The sequence below is a fragment of the Talpa europaea genome (assembly GCF_964194135.1).
Source record: "Talpa europaea genome assembly, chromosome: 7".
In the NCBI taxonomy this organism is placed as follows: domain Eukaryota; kingdom Metazoa; phylum Chordata; class Mammalia; order Eulipotyphla; family Talpidae; genus Talpa; species Talpa europaea.
This window is the reverse complement of record NC_140074.1, coordinates 105,938,488-105,961,718: the sequence shown is the minus strand read 5'-3', so window position 1 is coordinate 105,961,718 and position 23,231 is coordinate 105,938,488. Positions and strand designations below refer to the sequence as shown.

Here is a 23,231-nt window from a genome sequence, read left to right as displayed (position 1 = left end):
TTGTGTAGATTAGGAAGCAGCTATTTTGGGGGGCCATTATTCAACCTACCACAGGACACACAGCACAGTTGCAATTTTCTCAAGATAAATCTTTACTAATTCTCTCCTGATCTGCAACAATCCAAGTCTCTGTGCTCTAGGGGGAGAAAAGTCAGAGCTGAGTGAGCTGATTTTGAATAATACCTCGATAAATTCTACATGTGGCTTTATTCCTTTTCTGGTTTGCTTCATCTATTGGATCTTGGTGCCCTTGATTAAAATTTCAATTTTAACTCTGCCATAACAGACTGAGACCTTTCAAGGTTCATTCTGGGTTGGGGACCACTTCCCTAATTTCTTTTTTTTTTAATAGATTTTATTTATTATTTTTTTAATTAGAAGAACTGGGATGTAGGCCAGAGGTGGGAGGGGTGTAAGAGGTTTCACCAGAGGGACTGGTGGGGAGCAGAACAGGCAGATCCACTGAAATATACTGCTTAGGAGAAGTCTGCTGTGCCATGTGGGCCAGTTCCCTGGCCAGAATCAAACTCAGGCCTCTGCGTTGGGCCTTTGCTGTGGTAGTGCTGAGACTTAACCCCTAGGTTACCAGGGAGGCCCCACTGTCCCTAATTTCAAGGATGTTCTATCTAATAGCAGAACAGAACTGGATTCTATTAGCAAGAATTCAGAGGGAGGGGCCTCCCTGGTGGCACAAGGGGTTAAGTACATACTATGAAGCTGTCCATAGCCACTGCAGCATGAGTTCTATCCCAGGCCAGGGAGCTAACCCACATGGCGCAACAGACCTCTCCTGTCTTGCCCGCTGCTGTGTGTTTCAGTCAATCTGCCTGTTCTGCTCCCCACTCTGTCTCTGGTGAATCCTTTTACCCCTACCACCTCTAGATTATATGCATAAATAAATAAATTTATGTTAAAAAAAAAGAATTCAGAGGAAGAATTCCTATGTATGTGGGGTAGCCAGTCTCCAAGATAGTACCCGATGACACTGGTCTTCATGTTCTCATGTCATCTCCTCTCACCCTACCTGACCGGCAGCTGCCAACAAGAAAGAAGCCTGACCTAGGTAGCTGTGCGGGAAAACCTGGAGCTCTGTGTAAAGTAACGAATAGATAGATCATGACCTGCTGAGTGAGAGGCACCTGCCACCCACACCAGGAAGTAAAGACACAAGATTTATTACTTATAAATTCCAGCATGGGGTGGGGAAGAAATGTGAGGAGCAGGGAGGGTGGCCCTAGAAAGCAAAGTGCAAGCAGGACAGCAAGCACCTGTTTCTTATAAGGTGGTTGGGGCTGTGGCCACTAATTTTTTCAGGGCTTAACCATAGTGGTTATTTGAAATGGAACCTGGGGGGAAGATCAGGTGGAACCTGTGCTGGAGCGCTGAGCTCAGATTCGTGCCTAACTATCCAGATGGAGTGCGAGCAGGTTGTCATGTAAAATGTCTCACTAGCAACTCAGAATGGCAATTTTCTCATCACAGTAACTGACAGGATGTTGTGGAAATTTCGGAGTGTGGCTTTCGAGACTAGGTAATGAAAGACACTGTGGCCTCTGGCTCTGGGGAAAGCCGGTTGCCGTGTCAGGAGGGCACGCAGTCACCCTGGGAAAGGGCCGCTCAGTGAGAAATGGAGACCTCCTGGCAGCTTCAGTTTTTGTTTCTTCCTCATCCATAAAATGGTACAACATGGTCTTGATGCCTTTAGAATGCAAGAAAGAAAATTACCTTGGGAAGCTTTTTAAAAAATCCCCGCATGATCTGGGATCCCATGTTCCCTTGGCCTCCGGTCCTCCCTCTCTTTGCTGTTCCTTGACAGGCCAAGCGTGCTCCTGCCTGAAGCTTTTGCTGTGGGTGTTCCCTCTGATTGGGTACTCTTCCCCCGAACATCTGTAAGATTTGCTTCCTTGCATCTGTCAGGTCTCCACTCAAACATCAGATGATCAGCGAGGCTTTCCCTGACCACCCTCTATAAAATTCCACACACAACCCTGTCTCCTTAGTTGTTTGTTTTTTTTTTCCCTTGTATTTGCCACCATTTGACTTATTACAGGTTTGTTTGTATCTGTAAGTGCCTCTGTGATGTCAGGGACCTCATTTATAGCTAAGCCTTAGGCCTATCAGTGCTGGCACACAGTGGGGACTCAAGAAATATTTATTGAATGAACAATGGCTGTGGTCATGTGGGGTGAGGTACTATGATTGACAAATGATCTAGGAGATGTGCGTGGTTGGAGTGGGATATGGAGCAGGTTCTCCAGAGAAAGTGGGGATCATGGTGCATAGTCAGGGCTGCTGCGATAATTGCAGTCCCCAACAAGTGCATGTTCTGATAGTCTGGTACCTTCCACACACATCATTCCTGTATTCCTCACAACACCTGGGAGAAGCAATTTATCCCCATTTTACAGTTGAGGAAACTTAAGCCACAGAGAGATGAGGCAGAATATGATGGGACAGGGCCTCCCCGGTGGCGCAGCGGTTGAGCGCTGGGTTGCAAAGCTGCCCGCGGCCTCTGCTGCACCGGTTCGATCCCCTGCTGCTCCCCAGCTGCTCCCCAGCTGCTCCTCAGCTGCTCCCCGGCCACCGGAGGAGGGTCCCACATGGCGCACAGACCTCTCCTGCCGCCCGCTGCTCCCCTCAGCAGTGTGCTTCGGTCCTTCTGCCTGCTCTGCTCCCCGCTCTGGCTCTGGTGAATTCTCTCACCCTCCCACGCTTCTAACTGTACCCAGTGCTTGGATAAACAAACAAACAAACAAACAAATAAATAAATAAAACTTGCCTCTATAAAAAAAAAAAAAGAATATGACGGGACAGTGGGATTTAGCAAAGGGTCAAGGCTAAACTCGTCTTTGGACTCTATCACTGTTGATTTCATCCCCACCCTGCAGCACTCACTAAACACCAGGGGACTCACACAGCCTGGCCCCGCTTTTCTCCCCCACTCCCCAGAAGCCCCCACCTGAGAGAACTGAGTGAGAGAAGCCAGCCCCAGCCTCTCCTTCCTGCTCCCCTGGCTCCGGGCAGCTCTGCAGGGCGTGGAGTCCTTGTCTGCCAGGAAGGGTTAACAAGGAGTGTTTGTAGCAGTCGCTGTCTCCAAGGAGCAAGAAGAAAGCAAAGTGGAGAGGCCGACAGCCACGCCAGGATCCACAGGCTGGTGGGGGTGGGAGGCAGCTGGCTTGAATTTCCAGCCCTTGGGGGGCAGAGGAAGGTCCTCACCTCCATCTGTCCAGGGAGGTGTCAGACTGAGTGGACTGGGCATCTGGAGAGTGAGGTTGCCGTAGGGCCACCAAGTAGGGAAAGTTCTGGCCCAGGCTGAGGAATGTGGGGGTTGGGGGCTGGGCCTGGTCCAGTAGAAGCAGCTGAAGCTGGCAGCAAGTAGCAGAACCAGAAGTCCTGGGCTCTCCAAGGGTAGACGTGGTGGGGAGACCCCTGAATCAGAGAGAAGCAGCCAAGACCCAGCAAGTGGCAGGAGTGCCCACCGACTCCCCTGCTGAGGGCTGAGCCATGTCCCAGCCCGGGGGCCCTGGGAGGAGGAGGCCTACATCCCTAGGGCCCCCGGTGCGCAGCATCCGGCCCTTTAAGTCCAGTGAGCAGTACCTGGAAGCCATGAAGGAGGACCTGGCTGAGTGGCTTCGGGATCTCTACGGACTGGACATCGACGCGGCCAACTTTCTGCAGGTGCTGGAGACGGGCCTGGTGCTATGCCAGCATGCCAATGCCATCACTGAGGCTGCCCTGGCCTTCCTGGCTGAGGCACCTATCCAAGCCCAAAGGATTCTCATGCCCCGGACTGGGGTTCCCTGCAATGGGGCTGCCCAGCCAGGCACCTTCCAGGCCCGGGACAATGTCTCCAACTTCATCCAGTGGTGTCGCAAGGAGATGGGCATCCAAGGTAACCATCCCTGACCTCCCTCCCTAGATCCTGACCTTGCCCAGGACCCAGTTCCTTCTTGAGGCCCAGGCTACTTCTGGGGTGAGGCGCCTAGATATTTCCAGATCTGCTATGGGCCCACTCATCCCACTTCATGCCTAATTCCCCATTTCATAGTAAGTAAATCCTCACTGTCTTGACTGAATGATTCATTCAGTCATTCGACAAACATCTACTGAATATCTGTCTCCTTTGAGTTAAGGACCATGCTGAGACCTGATGTCCGAGTTCCTGGTCTAGGAGGAGAGATAGATGAGGAGATAATTAAAATACAGTCCCAGGCGCAAAAATCTCTAGTGGAGATGTATGTGCTGGGAAGCCAGAGGAGGAAACTGCTTCTTGACGGGGCGGAAGTGGGGGTTCAAGGAAGGCTGCATAGGGGAAGGAGATCTGAGCTGAGTCTTAGGGACAAAAGAGAAGTTTGCAGGAAGGGAATGCTGGGTACAATGACAGCTGGGGCAAAGGCCCAGAGCAGGCACTGTGTTTGGATGACAGAGAAGTTGGGGTAGTGAGGACCTCAGGTAGTGAGGACCTCAGGTCTGGTGGGGACAGGACAGAGGAGGCAAGTGGACATTAAGGAGGGGCCAGTCTTGCTGGGACTTGTGAGACTGGGGGGAGCACACATGTCAGGATCCCTCATCTCCTTGGCCTTGCACCCCAGAGGGATGAGGTGGGTGTTGTACCATCTCCCGGCCAAAGGCTGTGGGACTGAGGCACAGAGAGGGGTCAGGCCTGGGCTACTGGCAGGTGCAGGGCAGTGGGGAGCAGGATTAGAGGGCTGCTAAAAGGATGGGTTTTATCAGGTACTAATCAGGTGTCAGACTTTGTAAATTCTTAGCAACTATCCTCACAAGAACGCCACAAAATTGACTCAATCCCCATTTTGCAGAAGAGGAGACTGAAGCTACAGGACTGGCCCAGGGTCACTCAGCGGGTGGCTAGGAGGCTTGGGTTCCAATACTGGCAGTGGGGCTCAAGAGTTGACTCAGTTCTGCTGGTTACCTGTTGAGTGTGACATGCCTGGAGGATGTTAGGGTTGAGATGCCAGGCAGAAGCAGAACGGTTTCTTGCTTCTAGACCCATCCTGGCAAGTGGGGAGAAGGGGAAGGTGGAGTTAACCCTTCTCTCCCCATGGCGCACGGCCTGGTGCCAGGTCCCTTCTCTAAGCCATTTAGCCTCCCCCCAGGCCAGCGGCTCCTGTTGGATGAGTCCCCTGTCTGCATTGGGGGCCTAAGCAATTCTGCCCGACCCCACTTGGAGATTGGCTTGACGCCAAGATCCTGAGACCCAGGCCACCCCCACGTCTGCCACCGGGTGTCCAGGGCTGTCCCTCGCCTCCCCCCCCCCCCCCAGCTTTCCCACTGTTCCGGGGAGGTCAGCAGCCGCTGGGGCTGCCACCACTCCTCCGTCCCGCTTGCCAGAGGTGCTGATGTTTGAGACCGAGGACTTGGTGCTGCGCAAGAACGTGAAGAATGTGGTGCTGTGCTTGCTGGAGCTGGGCCGCCGGGCCTGGCGCTTCGGCGTCGCGGCGCCCACCCTGGTGCACCTGGAGGAGGAGATCGACGAGGAGCTGCGGCAGGAGCTGGCGCTGCCCCCGCCCGACCCCCCACCGCCCGCGCCCCCAGTGCGCCGGCCCTGCCACTTCCGCAACCTGGACCAGATGGTGAGGAGCTCGGCCCCTCGCCCCACCCCGCCTCCAGCCTGACCCCACCCCTGCCCACCCCTCCACCACCCTCCCCCTCCCCCCAACCTGCGCTTCTGGGCCACCCCCTTCTGGAGCTCCAGTCAGCACCTGAGCCTCAGCACATCTCGGGCAGCCGAGGCTGAAACTTTTATGACTTTTTAATCACAAATCCAACACTACACTTCTCTCAATCACCCCCTGCTGGGTGGTTTTTAAGAACAGACTCAGGCTCTGCCTCAGTTCAAGTTTTAGGTCTTCTGCTTCGTGGCTGTGTGACTTTGGGCTGGTGAGTTAACCCTTCTGTGCCTCAGGCCCCTCATCTGTACGCGGGGCTCATAACTGTCTACCTCCTACCGTGGCTGTGTTAACTGAGCCGGCACAAAGCAAGTGCTCAGAACGGCGTCTGACACAGAGAAGGCACTTCATAGGCATCAGCTCTTACTGTGATTATATTTCTCCCACCCAGGATTCTCGCTCTGGGTGGTTTCTTAGCATCCCTGAGGCCTGTGATACAGTGGAGGTAGGACTCCAACAGAAACCTGTCAGGTTCCATAGACCACCTGCTTCACGACTAAATTCTACCCACTCTATCAGCCCAGGAGGGCAGGGGATGGTAGGCACTCAAGGGCCTGTTCTCATTGGGTCATAAGTCTTTTCTGCTTTCTTTCAGCACCCAGCCCTGACCTCAACAGAAGCTTAGTCAGCTCTGGGGGCAGGCAGGCCCCCATTTGGGCTTGGCCCAGCATGGGAGTAGGGAGCTGGGTACCTGGGCAGAGGAGAGGGCTGAGCCCATCATTCATTACCCACTGCCCGCAGGTTCAGAGCCTCATGAGCCACTGCACATGCCCGGTTCAGTTCTCCATGGTCAAGGTCTCTGAGGGGAAGTACCGCGTGGGGGACTCCAACACCCTCATCTTCATCCGGGTGAGTCCCAGGACAGGGCTGGAGGGACCTCCGGATTGCTGAACAGTTTCCTTCTGTGGGACCCTGCCCAATGTTGAGAGCAAGGACAGGAAGTCACCACTCACCCCCGCTTATCAGGTCTTGGGGTTTTCTTTCTCTCCCTTGGAAAATTCTAAGGCAAGATTCCCTGCAAAGCTGGCAAGCCTGTATCTTCCTCCTGTTAGGGCCGCTGAACCACCATCCTCTATCTGCCTTCTCCTTAGCCTAATACAGAGAGTGTCCATTGGCAAAAATAGAGTGTGAAGGGTGCGTCTACTTTTCCATCGCCTCCACTCCACCCACAGATTTGGACAGAGCAAAGGGCCCGAGAACCCCAAGTTAGTGTTCGGCACATGGCCCACCCACACAAACCCCATGGTCCACCTCTTGAAGGCCTGGCTGGCTCCATTCTGCAGAATGAGCACTAGCAAGGCCTGAAATGTCCCTCCCACTTCCCATACTTGGCTGCACCTCACAGGAAACAGTCAGCTGCTGTGGCCAGCAGCTCAGGGGCACAGCCAAGCCCTTTCTTGTGTACAGACCACACCTGGGGGCAGAGCCAGCTCCCTGGGCCCTCACCCAGACCCTGAGCCAAAAGCCTGCAAAGCAGCTATGGGCAAGGCATTGTGGCCCCACTTTTCAACTGAGGAAATGGAAGCCTGGGGAGACTACAGAGTGGAGTGTGGCTGGGATCCTCATGGATTCTTTGACACACACACTACAGAGCAAAGCCAGGGCCCCATTTCTGACACACGCACGTGCAGGTGCAAATCCTTTGGCAGTAAAGGGAGAGAAGAGCAGAGCGTGCTTTGGGGCCCGCCTGCACAGTACTGGTGAGATCCCTTGTCATGGGGCAACTTTCTGTTTGTCAGCTTGGCCTCCACCCTTGACAACACATGTTACCTGATGCCAGTAATGGAGGAGACTTAGGATGCAAAATAGGCAAACTCCCAATGACACGTGAGCGGGTGTGTACATGGATGGGAGTTTTGCTGGAAGCCTACATCCTGGTCCAGGAAGAGGGGACACCCTCCACCCTGCCCTCAGTCTCACCCTTGCCCCTGCAGATCCTCCGGAACCACGTGATGGTGCGTGTGGGGGGCGGCTGGGACACTCTCGGCCATTATCTGGATAAACACGACCCCTGCCGGTGCACATCCCTCTGTGAGTCCCTGACCATTCCTTCCCTGGGCTGTGGGTCGGGAGGCTGGAAGCAGAGGTGCAAGACGTGAGCAGGGCTGAAGGAAGATACCATAGGAAGTACAGTTGTGTCCTCAGCCCTGAGAAAACGAGGCCGCCGTGGTGCTATACCAGTTAGCGCTACGAGATGGCGCCAAACACAAGAGAATCAGCATTATCTTGCGTATCTTGGCCGGTCCTAGGTCTGGCTCTGCAGCCTCCAGGGCTAGCACCAAGCATCGTCACTTGGAGGGGCCTTAAATCTTCCCATAATCTCCACCAGTACCTCGAGCCACCCCGATAGCATGTAATCAAAGTGAAATGTGTGGACCTGCGATACAAATGCAGCTTTAAACAAGTGCCTTCGCTGAGCGCTCTGACCAGGTTTCACCCCTAACTCACTTCCTATGAGGAAATCCTGGCTCTGCCACTGTAGGTCCCACTCTCTCTAACGTGGGATGTGTGGTGTGGAGCAGCTGGGGGAGGGGAGCTGGGGGCCTCATCAGCAGGAATTTAACCCTCCCCTCCTCTCCTCTCTGGGGAACTGTGTTGGCAGCACACAAGACGGGCAGCTTCCGGAAGTCCCCAGCCCCACCGGCACAGCATGAAGTGAGGGTGCAGGACGGGCCCTCGCAGCCCCAGCCTACGATGACCATCAGCCGCTCCCAGAGCCCGCTGCCCCCTGTGGACTGGAAGACATATACCTCCTCAGGCCGGAAGTTGAGGCCCCCCACGCCGTCCTCCCTCAGACCCTGCAGTGACTGGGGAGCAGGGGTAGGGGGCCTCCAAGAGACAGCACCATTCCTGAGGTACAGGGGAGGGTCAGGGCAGGGCCTCCCTCTCTTGGAGTCCACATTCTCAGAGGCTACCCCACCCTAAGATGAAGGGAGTAGGTCTCCCGTCAACACCCCCACTCCATGAACCTCTTTTGGTTCAGAGCCCAAAAAGCACCCCCCCTTTTGCGGTCATCTGGCTGCTTCACATGCCCTCCACTTCACAGATAAGGAGGCTGAGGCCCATAACGGGACCAGATGTGTCCGAGGTCCTCCTGCCATGTCATGGTAGAGCACAAACTGAGACCCCACCCGCACCCAGACTGGTGACCTGTGCATGTGGGATCTCAAGTAAGCCAGGGTCTGGACCTGCTTCCTTCCACCTGCTGTGTTCCAGGAGAGGCACTAGGCCCTTGGGGTACTTGATAGTCTCTTACTGTCATAAGTGATAAGAGGTGGGTACTATTGTGACCCAGCTTGACAAATGAGGAACCTTGGCCAGTTAGATTTACATGTTAACTGGCCTAAAGTCATGCTGTCCAGCGGCTCTGGCAGCCTTGTTCCCAGAATCCCTGCTCTCACCACTGCACGAGACTAGCCACCCTCTGGTAAGGCATGCACACAGAGTTAAGAGAAAGCGGAGCAGGAAAGTGTGGTGGGTGTGGGCCAGCCTTACGCTTTTCCCTTTCAGGCATCAGGAAAAATCTTTCATCCCGTCTCAGAGGCAGCTGCCAGCGGGGGATAGCCCATCTGGCCCTCAGTCCTCTCCCACCCAGAGGGTCCAAGACCCATGGTGTACTTCCTCGAGAAAGAGAGAGGACAGACACACTCCTGACCTTGCCCGGGGCAGGACTCCCACATCTTGGGTTCAAGAGAAGACAGAAGGTTGGAGAAGCCACGCCAGGACCCCCACCCCTCAGAGACTCAGAACTCCTGAAACTATTGCCAAAGGGACACCAGCAAGAGGACCGTCTCCCCTGCCTCGTCCCTGCAGCCCAATCAAGCCCATGAACCTCAGGCCACCCACCTGGGGTGAGGCCCGGAGTGCCTCGGCCCAGCTCAGTGAGCCAGCGTCTGTCCGCTCTCCATCCCCCGTTAAAGGACCCACCAAGATTCCTGTCCGGCTGCCGCCATCCCGCCCCCCAACTCCAGGAAGAAACTTTCTGGGGACTGCAAATGGAGGTTCCAAGACAGAATCAGGGAACGGTCCCATCCCATTAAAGGCCATCTCTGGGGACTTGTCTGGGTTCAGACATGGGGTCTGCCTTGTGAAAGGGAAGCAAGGGGACCAGAAGCCAGACATCTGGGTGACAGGAGAGTCTGGAGAGCGCCAGGGTCTGGGCGCACAGGAGCAGGAGGGGAAATCCCCTCCCCTGTCCCTGGACAGGACCAAGGAGCAAGCCATCTACCACAGCCTTGAGGAGGAGCTTTTGGCCAACATGAAGCTGCTGGAGGTGGGGGGTACCCGTCCCCAGAGCACAGGGACTGGGGTCATCCCTCGAAGCGGAGTTTACGTGCCCAGCCTGGGTGGGCGGTGGCCTGAGCCTGGGGGTCCTTATGACAAAGTTATCCAAGAACTGGCTCGGGGTCCCCCGCCCCTCCTTAAAGTGGATCTAGGGGCCTGGAAGGCAGTTCCTGTGGGCTCCCCCAAGCTGGCTGTTACTACAGGCCCAGGCAGCCCAAAAGGGAAACCGGGAACCAGAGAAAGTGAAACAAGCAGAAAGGCGTGCCTGGGTGCCAAGGGCATCTGCAAGAGGACACCACCTCCTAGACAGCAGGGCTGCTCCGCCCTTCCTGTGTCTGCTAACCCAGAGAGCCCCACACCTTCACCCTCAGAGTCCAGTTCCAACAAAGCCAAGGCATGTCCAAGCAAGGGCAAGAGAACACTCCGGAAGCCACAAAGAGTTCCCTCCATCTACAAGTTGAAGTTGAGACCCAGGATTCGGCCCAGGAGAGACCACAGGCCTGAGAAGCGGCCTTCACGGATCCCCAAGCCGCTGGCCTACCTCCACCTGGGTTCAGCCAAGGTGCCCCCCAGGGGCAGACCAGTGAGAGCAGCGCTGGGCAACAAGGGAGGGGAGGCAGCTGTGGTGGGTGGAGCCTCAGCAGGGCAGGAGGAAGGAAAGGAGAGGAAAGAGCCAGTCACCTCACTGGAGAGCACTCCTTGGCCTTGGCCTTCGGAGGGCCTGGGGCCTCAGCAGCTTGATCAAGCCCCACTCCCACCTGAGGAGGAGTCCTGGGTCTGAGGGGCTCTTCACCCCCAAGTCTATGACTGTGGGGGGAGGGAGAAAAATGCCTATGTAGCCATTGGACTCCCAGATGCAGGGACAGAAGGGATGACCCCTCCCTCAATGCAGAGCCTTGGTCAGGAGGGGATCAGAAGACAGACATGGACTCAGTCTGCTCAGCTGAGCAAAGCAGCAACCCATTGCTCCACCTCTAACTCCAGGAGCCATGGAAACACCCCCATCTTGTTGTCCTCCTCCAGAACAGCTCCCCAAACCCTTGGCCTCTAACCATGTCCTCCATGTCCACAACTCTCAGAAGTTATTAAACATATGTGGGTCTGTCTCGAACCTCCATCTTCTTGAACCCCTCACTCTAGGACGGTGCTGGTGCAGGGAGGCGTAGCTTCAAACCTTTTCCCACGGCAGGGAAAGGGAGAAAGGGAGTGGGGCCTGGGAGCCAGAGAGGCTTCCTCTCTTGAAGCTCAGCGACCTGGCCAGGCAGGCCGCCTCTCTGAGAAGCGCGCGTGCATCAGCACCATGGACAGGAAACTGGCCTCCTAACAGGTTCCTGCAGGGCTTCAAAGCTCTGCCCTGGGGGTTGGGAGCTGACATCACGCAAGAGCTGAGTGGACAGTTGAGAACACTGTTAACGTATCTCTGTGCACGAAGTTATAGCCAAGGGGCAACGCCACTTGTGGAAAGAAGACACAGAAGGAGAAACCGGCACTGAGTCCAGTTACGAGTTTTCCAGAGTAACAGGGTTATGAAAACTTGGAGGAACGGTTCAGAGGCAGGTGGGCAGTTGAGTTCTGGTTGACCTGGGCTTGGAAGGCAGGCCGAATGATTGCCTTTTCCTTCCTTCCACATCCAGGATCAGTAGGCAGCCCTTTAGGGGACCCCTTCCCTCCTACTGTCAAAAATGGAGCCAACACCTTGGTACAGAAAGGAGGGAAAACACTCCCTGATTTTTAATCTGACTCCGATCACAGCGCAACGGGCGTCACACATACTTCCAGACCCTGTGGTGGGAAACCAGGGGGGGTGGGGCAAGGAGAAGGACAGAGACTCAGAATGGGGGTGAAAGGAATCCAAATCAACGACCTGGGGTGCAGTGGAGTGGGTAAGGGGCCAGCCAGGCAGTACATTCCAATGGCTCCCACAGGGGCAGCCAGAGGCCCGGGGCCCCCACCCCACCTCAAGTGCCTCAGAACTGGGGGTGACAGTGATGGAGCAAGTGAGATGCTGCCATCGCTCACCCCATCTCCCTGGTGAGCCAGGGGGCAGGCCCTCTTCCTTACCCTCCCAGCCACCTCGAAGTGTGGGGAAGGGGAGCCACTTCCTCTGTTTCAGAGGGAGGCTCAGAGAGGGCAGGTCACTTGCCCAAAGTCTGCAGCACAGCAGGGACTAGATCCCAGGAGTACAGGACGGCCCAAGGCTCAAGCAGTCCTGCAGGGCTGTGCTCACCCCAGTGGATGGAGGGGGGAATCAGCTGGGGAGGCAGAAGAGAGAATCATGAATTCCCTCTCACACTGGTCTGGATGATAAATTCCCTACCCATCACCCCTCACCCGGGCTGCCCTCCATCGCCAACTGGGCTCCCTAATGGCCTAGTCCCTTCTAACAAGGGACCCTGCCGTCCTCCCACCAGACCAGGGCTGAGGGCTCAGCTTCAAGGAGAACGTGGCCAGGGGACACACACCATTTCTCCCTCTCTCTGTAAGTCCCCCAGAAATCCCTCACGCCACTCCTAGTAGCTTCATTATTTTTTGTTATTTCTAAATCGGTACAAAACTGACAGTGATCAGCTCCGGTGACGAGAGGTAGAAACCCGGCCAGGCGGCCAGAGAAAATGGGGTGGAGTGAATCAGGGCATGGGCCATCTGGTGTTGGGATGAGGGGGTGTCAGATCCTGAGGGCCTCCATCTAGAGGTGGGGATGCAGGAGTGTCTCCTCCAAGCACAGGGGTCCTCATAATGATTTGTCTGGCTCTGCCCCGCCCCCAGATTAATCAAGGTAATCTGAGATTCAAGGCAGGTAGCATCTGGGGCGGTCAGATTGGGGTGGGGTGGGGAGACAGAGATCCTCCCCCTGGGCACCACCCTCCCCCCACACCAGACCCCAAACCCAACATCCCCCAATCTGGCAGACCACCCAATACAAGAGGGAATAGAGGACTGGAACCTGTCACCATGGAAATAAATCTATCCTTTGGGGGGGGGGGTTCCCTCTCCACACTGTCAAAAAAAAAAAAGTTTTAATCCAGTGGATGATCTGGCTTTGGGGCTAGGAAGGGGTTAAGGGGCACCCAGCAGGGACAGACAGTCGAGTTAAGGCTGGAAGGTAGGTTGTTGTGTCTCTGGGGTCTGCTGGGCGGGGAGGTCTCCCTGAAAGGGGGAGAGCTCAGTCTTCTCCCCCTGGCTGATCTGGGACCTCAACCCTCAGACCCCGGCTGTGGTCCTCGGGGCACCCGCACCTCTGGGCCCTGTGCCAGGGATGCTGCGGGTCAGAGGGCTGGCCTCGCAGAGAAGCCGCCAGGATCTGCGACAAGGGACGGGGCGGGGAGAGAGCCCTGTGAACGGAGCTGGAGGCGGAGGGCAGGGCGCAGAGAGGACAGGCGGGGTAAGATGGCTAAGGACCGACGGACGCTTGTTTGGCAGACAGACAATGGAACGGAGGACGCGGGGCAGTGACTGACACACTCTCAGGAGAAGATGGATGGGGTCCGGCCAAGGCAGCACCTCCCCACCCCCGCCCTTTTCCACACGCGCACCCCCCAATCCTCCAAGGCTGTGGCGCCGCCCCGGGGAGGCCCGCGCGGGAGAGGGCGGCCTGGGCAGTCGCGGGGGGGGGGGGGGGCGTGGCTGCGGGGGGGCGCCTCAGGCCCGGCCCCCCAGGGTGAGTTCCCGCCGATCCCGCCCCTCAGTCCCGTGGGGAAGGCGCCCCGCCCGGGCCTCTGGGGGTGCAGCCCGCGGGGCGGCGTCACATGATGGCGCAGCGGTTGCGGCGCAGCGCGCCCTGGAAGCGCAGGGCGGCGTGCACGTGCTTGCAGCGAGCGCAGCCGACGCTCTTGAGCAGCTCGCTGAAGAGCAGCAGGATGTGCCAGTTGTACTTGGCCGAGCACTCCACGTAGCCGCACTTCCAGGTCTTGCGCACCAGGTGTGACACGTTCCAGCGCGGAATCACGCGTCCGCGCTGCAGGTCCCGCTTGTTGCCCACGATGATGATGGGCGTCTCTGAGGTGCCGATCACCCTGCGGGGCGAGGTGGGAATCTCAGAGCTGCACCGCCTCGCGGCCGCTGGACTTCAGGAGGGGCAGGCTGTGCCTGGACCCCTACCTGTGTTCCAGGAGAGGCACTAGGCCCTTGGGGTACTTGATAGTCTCTTACTGTCATAAGTGATAAGAGGTGGGTACTATTGTGACCCAGCTTGACAAATGAGGAACCTTGGCCAGTTAGATTTACATGTTAACTGGCCTAAAGTCATGCTGTCCAGCGGCTCTGGCAGCCTTGTTCCCAGAATCCCTGCTCTCACCACTGCGCGAGACTAGCCACCCTCTGGTAAGGCATGCACACAGAGTTAAGAGAAAGCGGAGCAGGAAAGTGTGGTGGGTGTGGGCCTGCTGGAGTGTATGTGTGGATCCTGAGGGTCCTTCACCTCTATTCCACCACTGTACCCTTTTCATGGGAACTGGCTAGCAATGGGATGCCCACTGAGGTGCAATATACTGTGCCCCCACCGCCCCTCACCTGGTCTCTAGGATCTGCTGGCGGATGGTCTTGACGTACTCAAAGCTGTCAAAGCAGCAGATGTCGTAGACCAAGATGTAGGCGTGGACGCTCCGGAGTCCCCTGCAGCAGGTGTCTGCCCATTCCTGCAACATCCCCCGACCCCCAGGGCCAAGGTCAGAGAAGCTTGAAGGGCTCTGCTTGCCCCTAACCACCTCCAACCACAGGCTGGCAGCACTCTTACCTGCTACTGCTCCCCAAGCCTGCCAGGCTCACGCATCCCCAGGAGACCAGGTCCAGGGGAGAATGGGGGAGGTCCGTGCTGCAGGTTTCCCACCCTGGGCCAGAATAGGGCAGGTCACACTGTCTGGCCTGCAGGGTCATTGCACTGTCTGGAGCTGACATCTGCCTTGTCTCATTTGGTCCATCCACCCGGTCCTTTGTTCAACAGTGTATTTATTAAGTACCTCCAAAAGCCTAGCCCTGATCTAGTTATTGGATCTGCTGAAATTCTCTTCCAAGGCTCAGCTCCAATGCCTTCCTGCAAGCAGGGAACTTTTACCTTCATCTCCTGTGTTCTAAGAAACTTCTGATGTGCCAGTATCAATACCTTAGCTAGAGCTGTTTCCGTCCCCAGCTCCTCGCTTCTGCTGTGAATTCCTGAGAGGGCTAGAGCCAGGTTTTCCTCAATTTCACATTCCTCCTTCTCCTCCCTCAACACAGTCTCCCACTATGCTGGCCTTAATCTAACCACCTACACTGGTGAGCTGTCCATGGTCGGAACCCCATTTGGTGCAGGCTGGCTGTATGCACCTCCTGCCTGTAACACTGCCCTTATAGGGGGTACCTGATAAGCCCTTCTTTAGGCCCCACCGTGCCCTCAGGGTTGAAAGGAGACCTGATGAGAAAAAGATTGAGAAGGGGTACATAATGGGGGCTGATGTGGAGCAGTGCTCCAGGGCAACTGCAGGAAGGTGGAAGTTTCTGAATGCTCTGGCAAATTCTAAGGGAGGAGCTGCAGCTTAAGATGAATAGGCCCCCTGGAAAGGCTGAGTGCACTAAAGAGAAGGTGCTTTAACAGATTAATTAGCTAATTAATTACCCTGCCAGCAGATGGCAATTGCAAGAGTAGGTGAAGGCAGCCAGTGTATGGAAATCAGGGGTCCCTGAAGTTGGAGGGTGAGGGGCATAGGGCTGCAAAGACAAGGGAAACTAGGGTCTTCTCCCTGGAGGGTCCAGGTATAACCTAAGGAGGCACAGGTTTGTCTCCTGCATCAATCTATGCGCTGAGTTGTGGCGGGGGCCAGGCTTGAAGAAGGACTACAGCTGGTTTTCCCTTTCAGAGGAGGAGTAAAGAAGAGATTGGTGACAGTGCTGGCGAGTTAAGTCTGACTCCAGAAAAGCACTTTCCCACTCAAAGGCTTAGAAGCTGCTGCAGTGGGGCTCCCCAGGGAGATGATGTGGCATCTTTTCTTTGTGCTGAGTTTTAACTTTGGTGCAGGGGGAGGATGCTGAAGACAAATCTAAAACAGGAGGAAACCATTAACTATCTTCTGGGTCTGGAGAAGGTTGTATTCTGCTGGACAGGGTTGCATTCTGCTGGGGAGCTTGGGGCCACAGTGCACAGGGTTCTTCCCCCATCTTGAGCAAGGTGTGGAGATTAGTGGAGGCAGGTGGGATGGGGAAAGAGCACAAAGGGGCTGCTACCATCTTCCAGCTCTGCAGGGGAGAGGAAACAGCTGCCAACCTTTAAGGGTGACAGCTCCACCTCTCCCCAACATGCAGCCTCCAGGAAGGGGCCTCAGGGCTGCCTCCCACCCATTCCTCTCTGGGGAGAGGAGGAAGGCACCTGACTGGTTGGGTGGTTCCTTCACGCCTGATTGAAGGGAGGCAGGGAGCAAGAAAGCTCAGCTTTCCTTCCAGCTTGCTCTAATCAGGCTTTCCAATTGTAAAGGACCATCCCGCGGCAGTGTCCAGATAGAGAAGGAATAATGAAAACTGAGTACGTTCCAGAGACTCAGAAGCCAAAGGGAGGTTCAGCCACCGATGTGGCAGCCAGGCATTACTGCTCACTCCTCACTCCTTTGGTGAGTGAGCATATGCCCTCTCACCACCGCTTCCTTCTCTGAAATGCCACTCCCATCTGGCATTGGGAAAAAGTGTATTATACTTAAAAGTGGTGGCTGTCAAGATTCTTGGTTTTAGAGTCGAGGCTTTCAAAGTCCCTTCTTAGTATTTCTTTGCTCAAAGTCCCTTACTTGTGCTCCAGGAGTGAAATATTGGACATTCCTAGAAAGCCTAGAACTCAGGGTCCGTTAGGAATAAGAAGGTTAATAATTCTATAGAAAGGTGGGCAAAGAGCATAAACTGCCAGAAAAAGAAATGCAGAGGCCCTTAAACACATTGAAATGACACTCAACTTCATTCATAATCAGAGATGGAAATAAATACTACATGGAGACTAGCATATCTCATCTGTCAGATTTTTTAAAAATCTAAAAGTTGCCCATACGCTTTGCTGGCAAGACTTTAGGGAAAGCAGTGCTGATGTACACTCTTCACAGGGACACAAAATGTGCAGCTTCATAGAAGGGGAGGGGAGTCTGGTAACACCTCCCAAATCCAGTTTTATTTACCTTTTGACCTAGAAAAGCAGTTTCTAGGAATCGATCCTACAGATACTCCTCCCTGTGTATGAAAAGACTATGTATAAGGCTATTCATTATGGCCTTGTCTTAAATTGCAAAAGATTGGAAACAAGTCATTTATTCAAGAAGAGGGGACTCCATGGTAAATCTCTTCAAATGGACTACTATGAGCCTTGAGGGATGAATGAAGATCTCTAGATACTGACCTGGAAACATCTCTAGGTTATAAAGTCAAAACAAACAAAAAACAAAACAAAAAAAAAGCTCAAGGTGCAGGAGAGTGTTTTCGTTTAATAATGTAGGATGTGGGTGGAGTAAGATTACATTTTCTTATTTGTGTGAAGGAACATTGGAAATACGATAAAAGCAAGGAGAAGGGTTATGGAGAGTGGAGTCGGCATGGGGTGAAGGGGGTGGGGAACACCGAGATTTCTCCAGGTGTGCCTTTTGACAAAGTCTGAATTGAATTGAAATTCAAAATAAATACAGAGCAAAACGTGTATTTTGGGGCCTCAGTGTGCAGGTTTGGCGCAAACTCTGAGCCACTTATGCCACTGATCATGTCCCCCTGGAAGAGAACTCGAAGGCTCTGGCCCTACACTCAACACAGTGATTGGTTCAAGTCTCGCTGTTTCCAAGGGGTGGGTGGGTGTGAGGATCGGGCTTTTGTCTTTGGTGCTGACCTCACCCCCTGCCTGGAATGGGAGAGAGGAGTGTTGCTGGCACACTGGCACGAGTTGGTAACACACTGCTGAGCCTGAATCCCTGCCCAGCCCCAGATTGTATTTGTAACTAGAACTGCCCCAGCCATAGCCCCTGCCTTTGGGTCTCCCGCACTGCACCTGACCTTCATGGAGAAGCCTCTGCACGCTGTGTTCAAAGCCTCTTTTGGTGAGCAAATGTGTCTTAGAGCTCAGCCTCCCCACTTACAGGATCCCTCTCAAGCCTGAGGTATGGAGGGGGAAGAAGGCCTCGGTCCCTGCGCGGTGGGTTTGGGGGTGGAAATGAGCACCATAAGTCACAGAGCTGGGGCATCTGAATCCAAATCCTGCGGGGGAGTGCCCAGAGGGCCAGTCTGAGGTTGAGGGCAGAGCATCACCTGAGAGCCAAGACCCTTGGTTAGGAGACTTGATTGGGGTCTCCAGAGTAAGGACACACCTGCCCAGGTCACAGCCTTTTCTTCCACAGCCCCTACTACAGAGGATATAGAAAGGGGGCTGAGACCATGGCAGGTTCAGAATATTTAAAGGATTTTTTTTTAAGATTTATTTATTTATGTATACAAGAACTGGGGTGTAAGCCAGAGGTGCGGGGGGACGGGGTGGCGGAGTGTGTGAGAGAGGATTCACCAGAGAGAGTAGGTTCAGAATATTAACCTGCCTTTCTCTCCACTGCCTCCTACCTGCCCTGATCCTACTTAGTTGAGACGTGGCCTCTGGTGGCCCCCTCCACTCACACACCTCAGAGCAGGCGAGATGTCCCCTTAGGGCTGCCTTAGCAACCTGCTCCCCCTACACCACACTTACACCATGTAGCAATTGCCTGTTTGTCTTCTCATCTGACACTGGGTTCCTTGAGAGCAAATTGCACATCTGTTTCAAGCAAGCACCATTCTGCCCCAGTGCCCATCATGAGCCCGGCATACAAATGTTCATCAAATATTTACTGGATAAACTACAGCACAAATGAATGGGAATCCAGGTATGACTCTAAGCAGGATTTCCCATAGTGCAGCGCAGAGCTCTCAAAGCTAGCACGAGGGGCTTGGAATAGGGCTAGGGGCTGGAGAGGGTTGAAGATCAGCCTCTCCTTCACCCCCCACTCCCCTACCGCCCCACTGCCTCCCTACCTGGAGCGTGTTGACAGGGAAGGCGCTGATGGGCGGGAAGTCGAGGATCTGGAGGTCGTGCACGTGGCCGTTCATGACTACAGCAGGCAGGTAGAGGCGGCGGGCGGTGGTGGGCACGCAGACCTCGCTGAACTCGTTGTACAGGAACTGGCGCACGATGGCACTCTTGCCCACGCCTCGCGCCCCCAGCACGGCCACCCGGTAGGTGGAGACCATGCCTCCCGCCCCGCTCCGCCACCTCGTCCTCACCGCTGCCTGGGGCACCCCCGGGCTGCATATTCCAGGGGCTGGGGGCTCAGCCACCGTCAGGACCAACCATTGCTGCCCCTGCTTGCCCTGGGCCCTCTGTGGCCTCCACCTGGACTGTGGAGACAAGAGATGGTTTTGGTGAGCTGGTTATTCCAGGACATGTCCCACACTTTTCCACCTGGGGGGATGTGCTGAACTGGTAGTGCTGTTTGGAATGCCTTTCCTTTCCCAGAACTCCTATGCGATCCGCCCCAAACTCTCCGTTTTCCCCCAGTCTATCCCTACCAGTGGGAAGCCATCTTTCCTGACTTATACTGTGACCTGACTTTTGGCCAGGTCTGACTCCCAAGCCACGGCAGGCTGCAGGGCAGGGTGGAAAAAGCTCCAACCGCAGCCTTCCCACGGAGCCCAGGACAAGACCGCAACTCCTAGAGTCTCGGTGTTGAGGGATGAGACTAGGCCAGTATCTCAGCAGAGACGCTCTGGCATTTCCTGGAAAGAAAATTGGGCAGGAATGTCTGAGCACTGCAGGACGTTTCATGTCCCTGGCTGCCACGAGGTGCCTGCCAGCACCCTGACAGCGAATTGAAGCCTCCAGTCACCATGACCAAAAATGCCCTCCCCCCATTTCTAAATGCCCCTCAATTGATCCCTTCCGCTCCGGCATGCAACACCTGTTGATCACTTACTCTAAGTTAGCATGCCCACGCGGCTACCCTTAGCACAACACCCTGAAGGAGAGGTATCCCCACTTTAGCGAGAAGCCTCAGGAATATGAAGTGTGCCCAAAGTCACACTGATGGGAACAGCAGTTCATCTTTCTCCAGCTTCCAAGTATAGTGATTCTAGCGGCTGAGTGCCCACAGGGCTGTGTCTGAGTCCCTGCATCCTCTGGTGCCCAGAGGGCTGGGTGCAGAGCAGGCAGGACCTTGCTATGGGTTCACGAGCTCCTTGTCTGCTCAGTGTCAGTGGCCTCAGAGCTCTGGGAGAGAGCCCAGCCCTGATGTTTCTTCAGTGGGCAAATCACCTGCCCGATCTGAGCCACACTTGCCTCATATCTAAAATGGGGTGAACAGCCCCTATTTCTGAGAAAATCTAAATACATTACATCTCTTAGCTAGGTGCCTTCTCTTCTGTTGGGGATGGTGACCCGAGAAGCTGGTACAAGCCTGAGACCTCTTATCCGGGGACTGTTTGCAGGAGGATGACACCAGTGTCTGCTAAATGGGTCCAGGGCAAAGGGCTTGACTGGACTCCCACAGGGCCATGCATCCCCATGTGTGTGCATGCATGCTCTCTCCACATGTGCACAGTTCACATGTGCCCCAGCGTGTCCCGGTTCAGAGTGTCCAATCCACTGGACACACACCTATACTGTGCATACACAGCATACTAAATAAACGGCAGGATTTGGAGTGAGACTCACCCACCAGGGTTGGATTCCCAGTTCTGCCACCTAAAGTGCGACTTGGGCAAGAAACTTCAAAGGGTGTTGCAAAGTTACGCACATAAAGCTCAGTGCTGGCACTGAGTGGGTGCCCGGCATATAGTGGCCGTCATTCACCTATGATTCTTCCATGATCTCAGTGAAGCCTCCTAGCAATCTTGGGCTGGGTCACTAGCCGCTGTGCAGTTGCTCACAGGTCTATAGCGAGTTCAAGTGTGTGTGAATCTGCCCATTTTATTGAAAGTTAAAGCTAAAACCAGATACTCAGGGAACTGAGTCATAGTCAACTGAGCTCTCCACTAACACAAGACCCTGATTTCTTCTGCCTCAAGCAGTGTCCTTTCCCCAACAGGTGTTTATCTACTTCTATGGGCTTCCAACTGGGGCAAGAACCAGGACCTCTTCCCCATAAATCCCTCCAGACCCTGAGCCCCTCGGGCATCCCTGGACATTGTCAGCTTGGCAGCGGGCATCCACTGGGTTAATTACATAACCAACGCAAGCAGGTGGGGAAGGGGCATCCTAGGGGAGAAAATGAGGGCAAGATTGCTAGAGGAGTCCCCGACTCTCTCCAGGTGTGGCGACTTAGAGGCATCTAGGACGTACCTATCTACACATTCTCCTGGACATCACACTTTCCGCCCAGAAGCCAAGCCCTTCTGGGGAAGAGCAGGGAAATAAAAGCCTAGCATAGTGCTGGAGCCAGGGAGGGGGTGCCAGAGAGGCCCCTAGTCTGGGGACAGCCTATTGGAACCCACAAGGCCCAAGTGTGGCCCTGTCCCTGACTCGGAGGGGTTGGTGCCTGCTCCCTCTTCTCAGGCAGGGGCCAGGGTTTAAGCGTTTATTAATCCAACATCCCTGGCTGGGTGGGGGTGGAAGGGAGCTGTCTCAAGAAGCAGGGCCCACCCCCTAAGCACTCTCTCCCCAAGGCCTGCGCTCTGCAGTGAGTCTGCAGACAGCGTCTGGCAAGAGACTGGGGACACAGACAGGGGCCAAAGTCTGCTTCTTGTCCCCTCCCCTCAGCCTGGACACCTGAGCCCTGGTCCAGACTGAGGGATGGGGCTCGGCTGTCTCGTGGGCCGAGTCACACGCCTGCCTGCTGTCTGTCCTCGCCACCTTCATGTGGGAGTGGGTGGGTGGGGGCGTCGGAAGATGCTGGTCTCCCCATGACCTGATTGGTATGAGTTTGGGGGTGGGGGGTGAGACGCCGGGGCCCGGCCTGCGCTCCTGCTCCCGCGTCCAGCACCTCGCAAGGCAGCCCCCCCACCCCGCCCCCAACCCCGCTCCAGTTCTCACGTGGCTGCCCCGCGCCGCTTCCCCGCCACCCAGTTGGCCCCCTCCTCCCTCTTCGCCCTGCCCCCCACCCGCACCCCCTCTCCCCACCACCCCGGCCCCAGCCCCGCCCGCTCCCCGCCTCACGCCGCTTACCCGGGGCCGTCCTAGCTGCCCCCAACCCTGGCCGGCCGGCCGGCGGGGCCGCGCTCCCCCCGGGCTCCGGCGCTGTCCCCCGGCTCCCCGGCCCGGGGGGAGAGAGGTGGGGGCGCCCCCGGCTGCCCAGTCGGGGCGGGCTCAGGGGCGGCGCGGGGGACAGGTGCGGGCGGCGGCGGGGGTAGGAGCCTCCAGCCCTGCTCGCCTCTGGAGCGGCCGCCCGCTCGCCGGGGAGGGAGGGAGCAGTGCGGGAAAGCGGGGGGTGGGGGGTGCCCGGACGGGCGTTCCGCTGGGTCCCTGAGCCCGCCATGTCCTCGGGCGGCCCTGGACAGCTTTCCTCGCCAGCCTCGACCTTCACTCTCGTCCTGGCTCCCCGCCGTGCCTTCAGCGCCCACCTGGCGGGGGGGGGGGAGGAAAGGAACGGAGGGGCCCGAAAACCTTTGCTTCACTCTATATCCCTAGCCCCACGGACACCCCAAATCCCCTCTGGGTCTCTCCCCTGGTCCTCCCAGCCCAGTGCGACGGCTCCTGGGGAGGGAAGGGGCGCGGGAGGGGGATCCCCGCCCTCGGCGCGTCCTGCACCGGGCGCCCAGCGCGCCCAGCCGCCCTCGGCCTCCGGGGAGCGGCCGGGGGGCCTCGCCTCGCGCGCGGCCGCGGAAGGCTGACCTGCTCTTGCAAAGGGGAGCTGGTTCCTGCCAACTAATGACCTTCACAACGCGAAAACTACTTCTCCCAACTCCTTTGGTGGACGCGGAAACTACCAGCAACTGCCAAGAGTTCAGAACCCCCGCGTATTTATTTGAAAATAAGTCATAATATCATTCACTATCTCTGCTAACATTTTTTTTTTTTTTGAGCGTGGACTATGGGACAACGTGCTGATCTTTGCCTGCATCCTCAAGCTTAATCCTTATAATTCTGAGGTAGATTCTATTTCAGATGAGATAGCTAGGGCTGAGTAACTTAAGTGCAAAATGTGGAATGTAAAAGTTGGGAGTCTTTAGCTGGACAGGCCCTGAGAACGAGGCATGTTGCTCAGTGCAGTGGGGGAAGCCGAAGCAGATGTGCAGAGCTCAGGCGTGCTGCGGCAAGGTCAAGGTCCTAGGGAGGGCAGAGGCATGGGCCAAAAACAGTCAGTGGAGGATTCA

The 23,231-nt window shown here is 55.8% G+C and overlaps 2 protein-coding genes across 2 annotated transcripts; one reads left to right on the top strand and one right to left on the bottom strand.

Moving 5' to 3' along the window:
* Window positions 1–3,504: 3,504 nt before the first annotated feature.
* On the top strand, window positions 3,505–10,755 carry GAS2L2 (growth arrest specific 2 like 2; the record flags this gene model as incomplete). The annotated part of the gene is made up of 6 exons (XM_084237691.1): window positions 3,505–3,892; window positions 5,353–5,594; window positions 6,432–6,539; window positions 7,625–7,721; window positions 8,293–8,545; window positions 9,201–10,755. 6 exons carry the CDS (start codon window positions 3,505–3,507, stop codon window positions 10,753–10,755), a joined length of 2,643 nt encoding a protein of 880 aa, XP_084093817.1.
* Window positions 10,756–13,716: 2,961 nt separating this feature from the next.
* Window positions 13,717–19,175, bottom strand: RASL10B (RAS like family 10 member B; the record flags this gene model as incomplete). Its single annotated transcript, XM_084237372.1, has 3 exons — window positions 13,717–13,987; window positions 14,484–14,608; window positions 18,960–19,175. The coding sequence occupies 3 exons, from the start codon at window positions 19,173–19,175 to the stop codon at window positions 13,717–13,719; spliced, it is 612 nt and encodes a 203-aa protein (XP_084093498.1).
* Window positions 19,176–23,231: the final 4,056 nt, after the last annotated feature.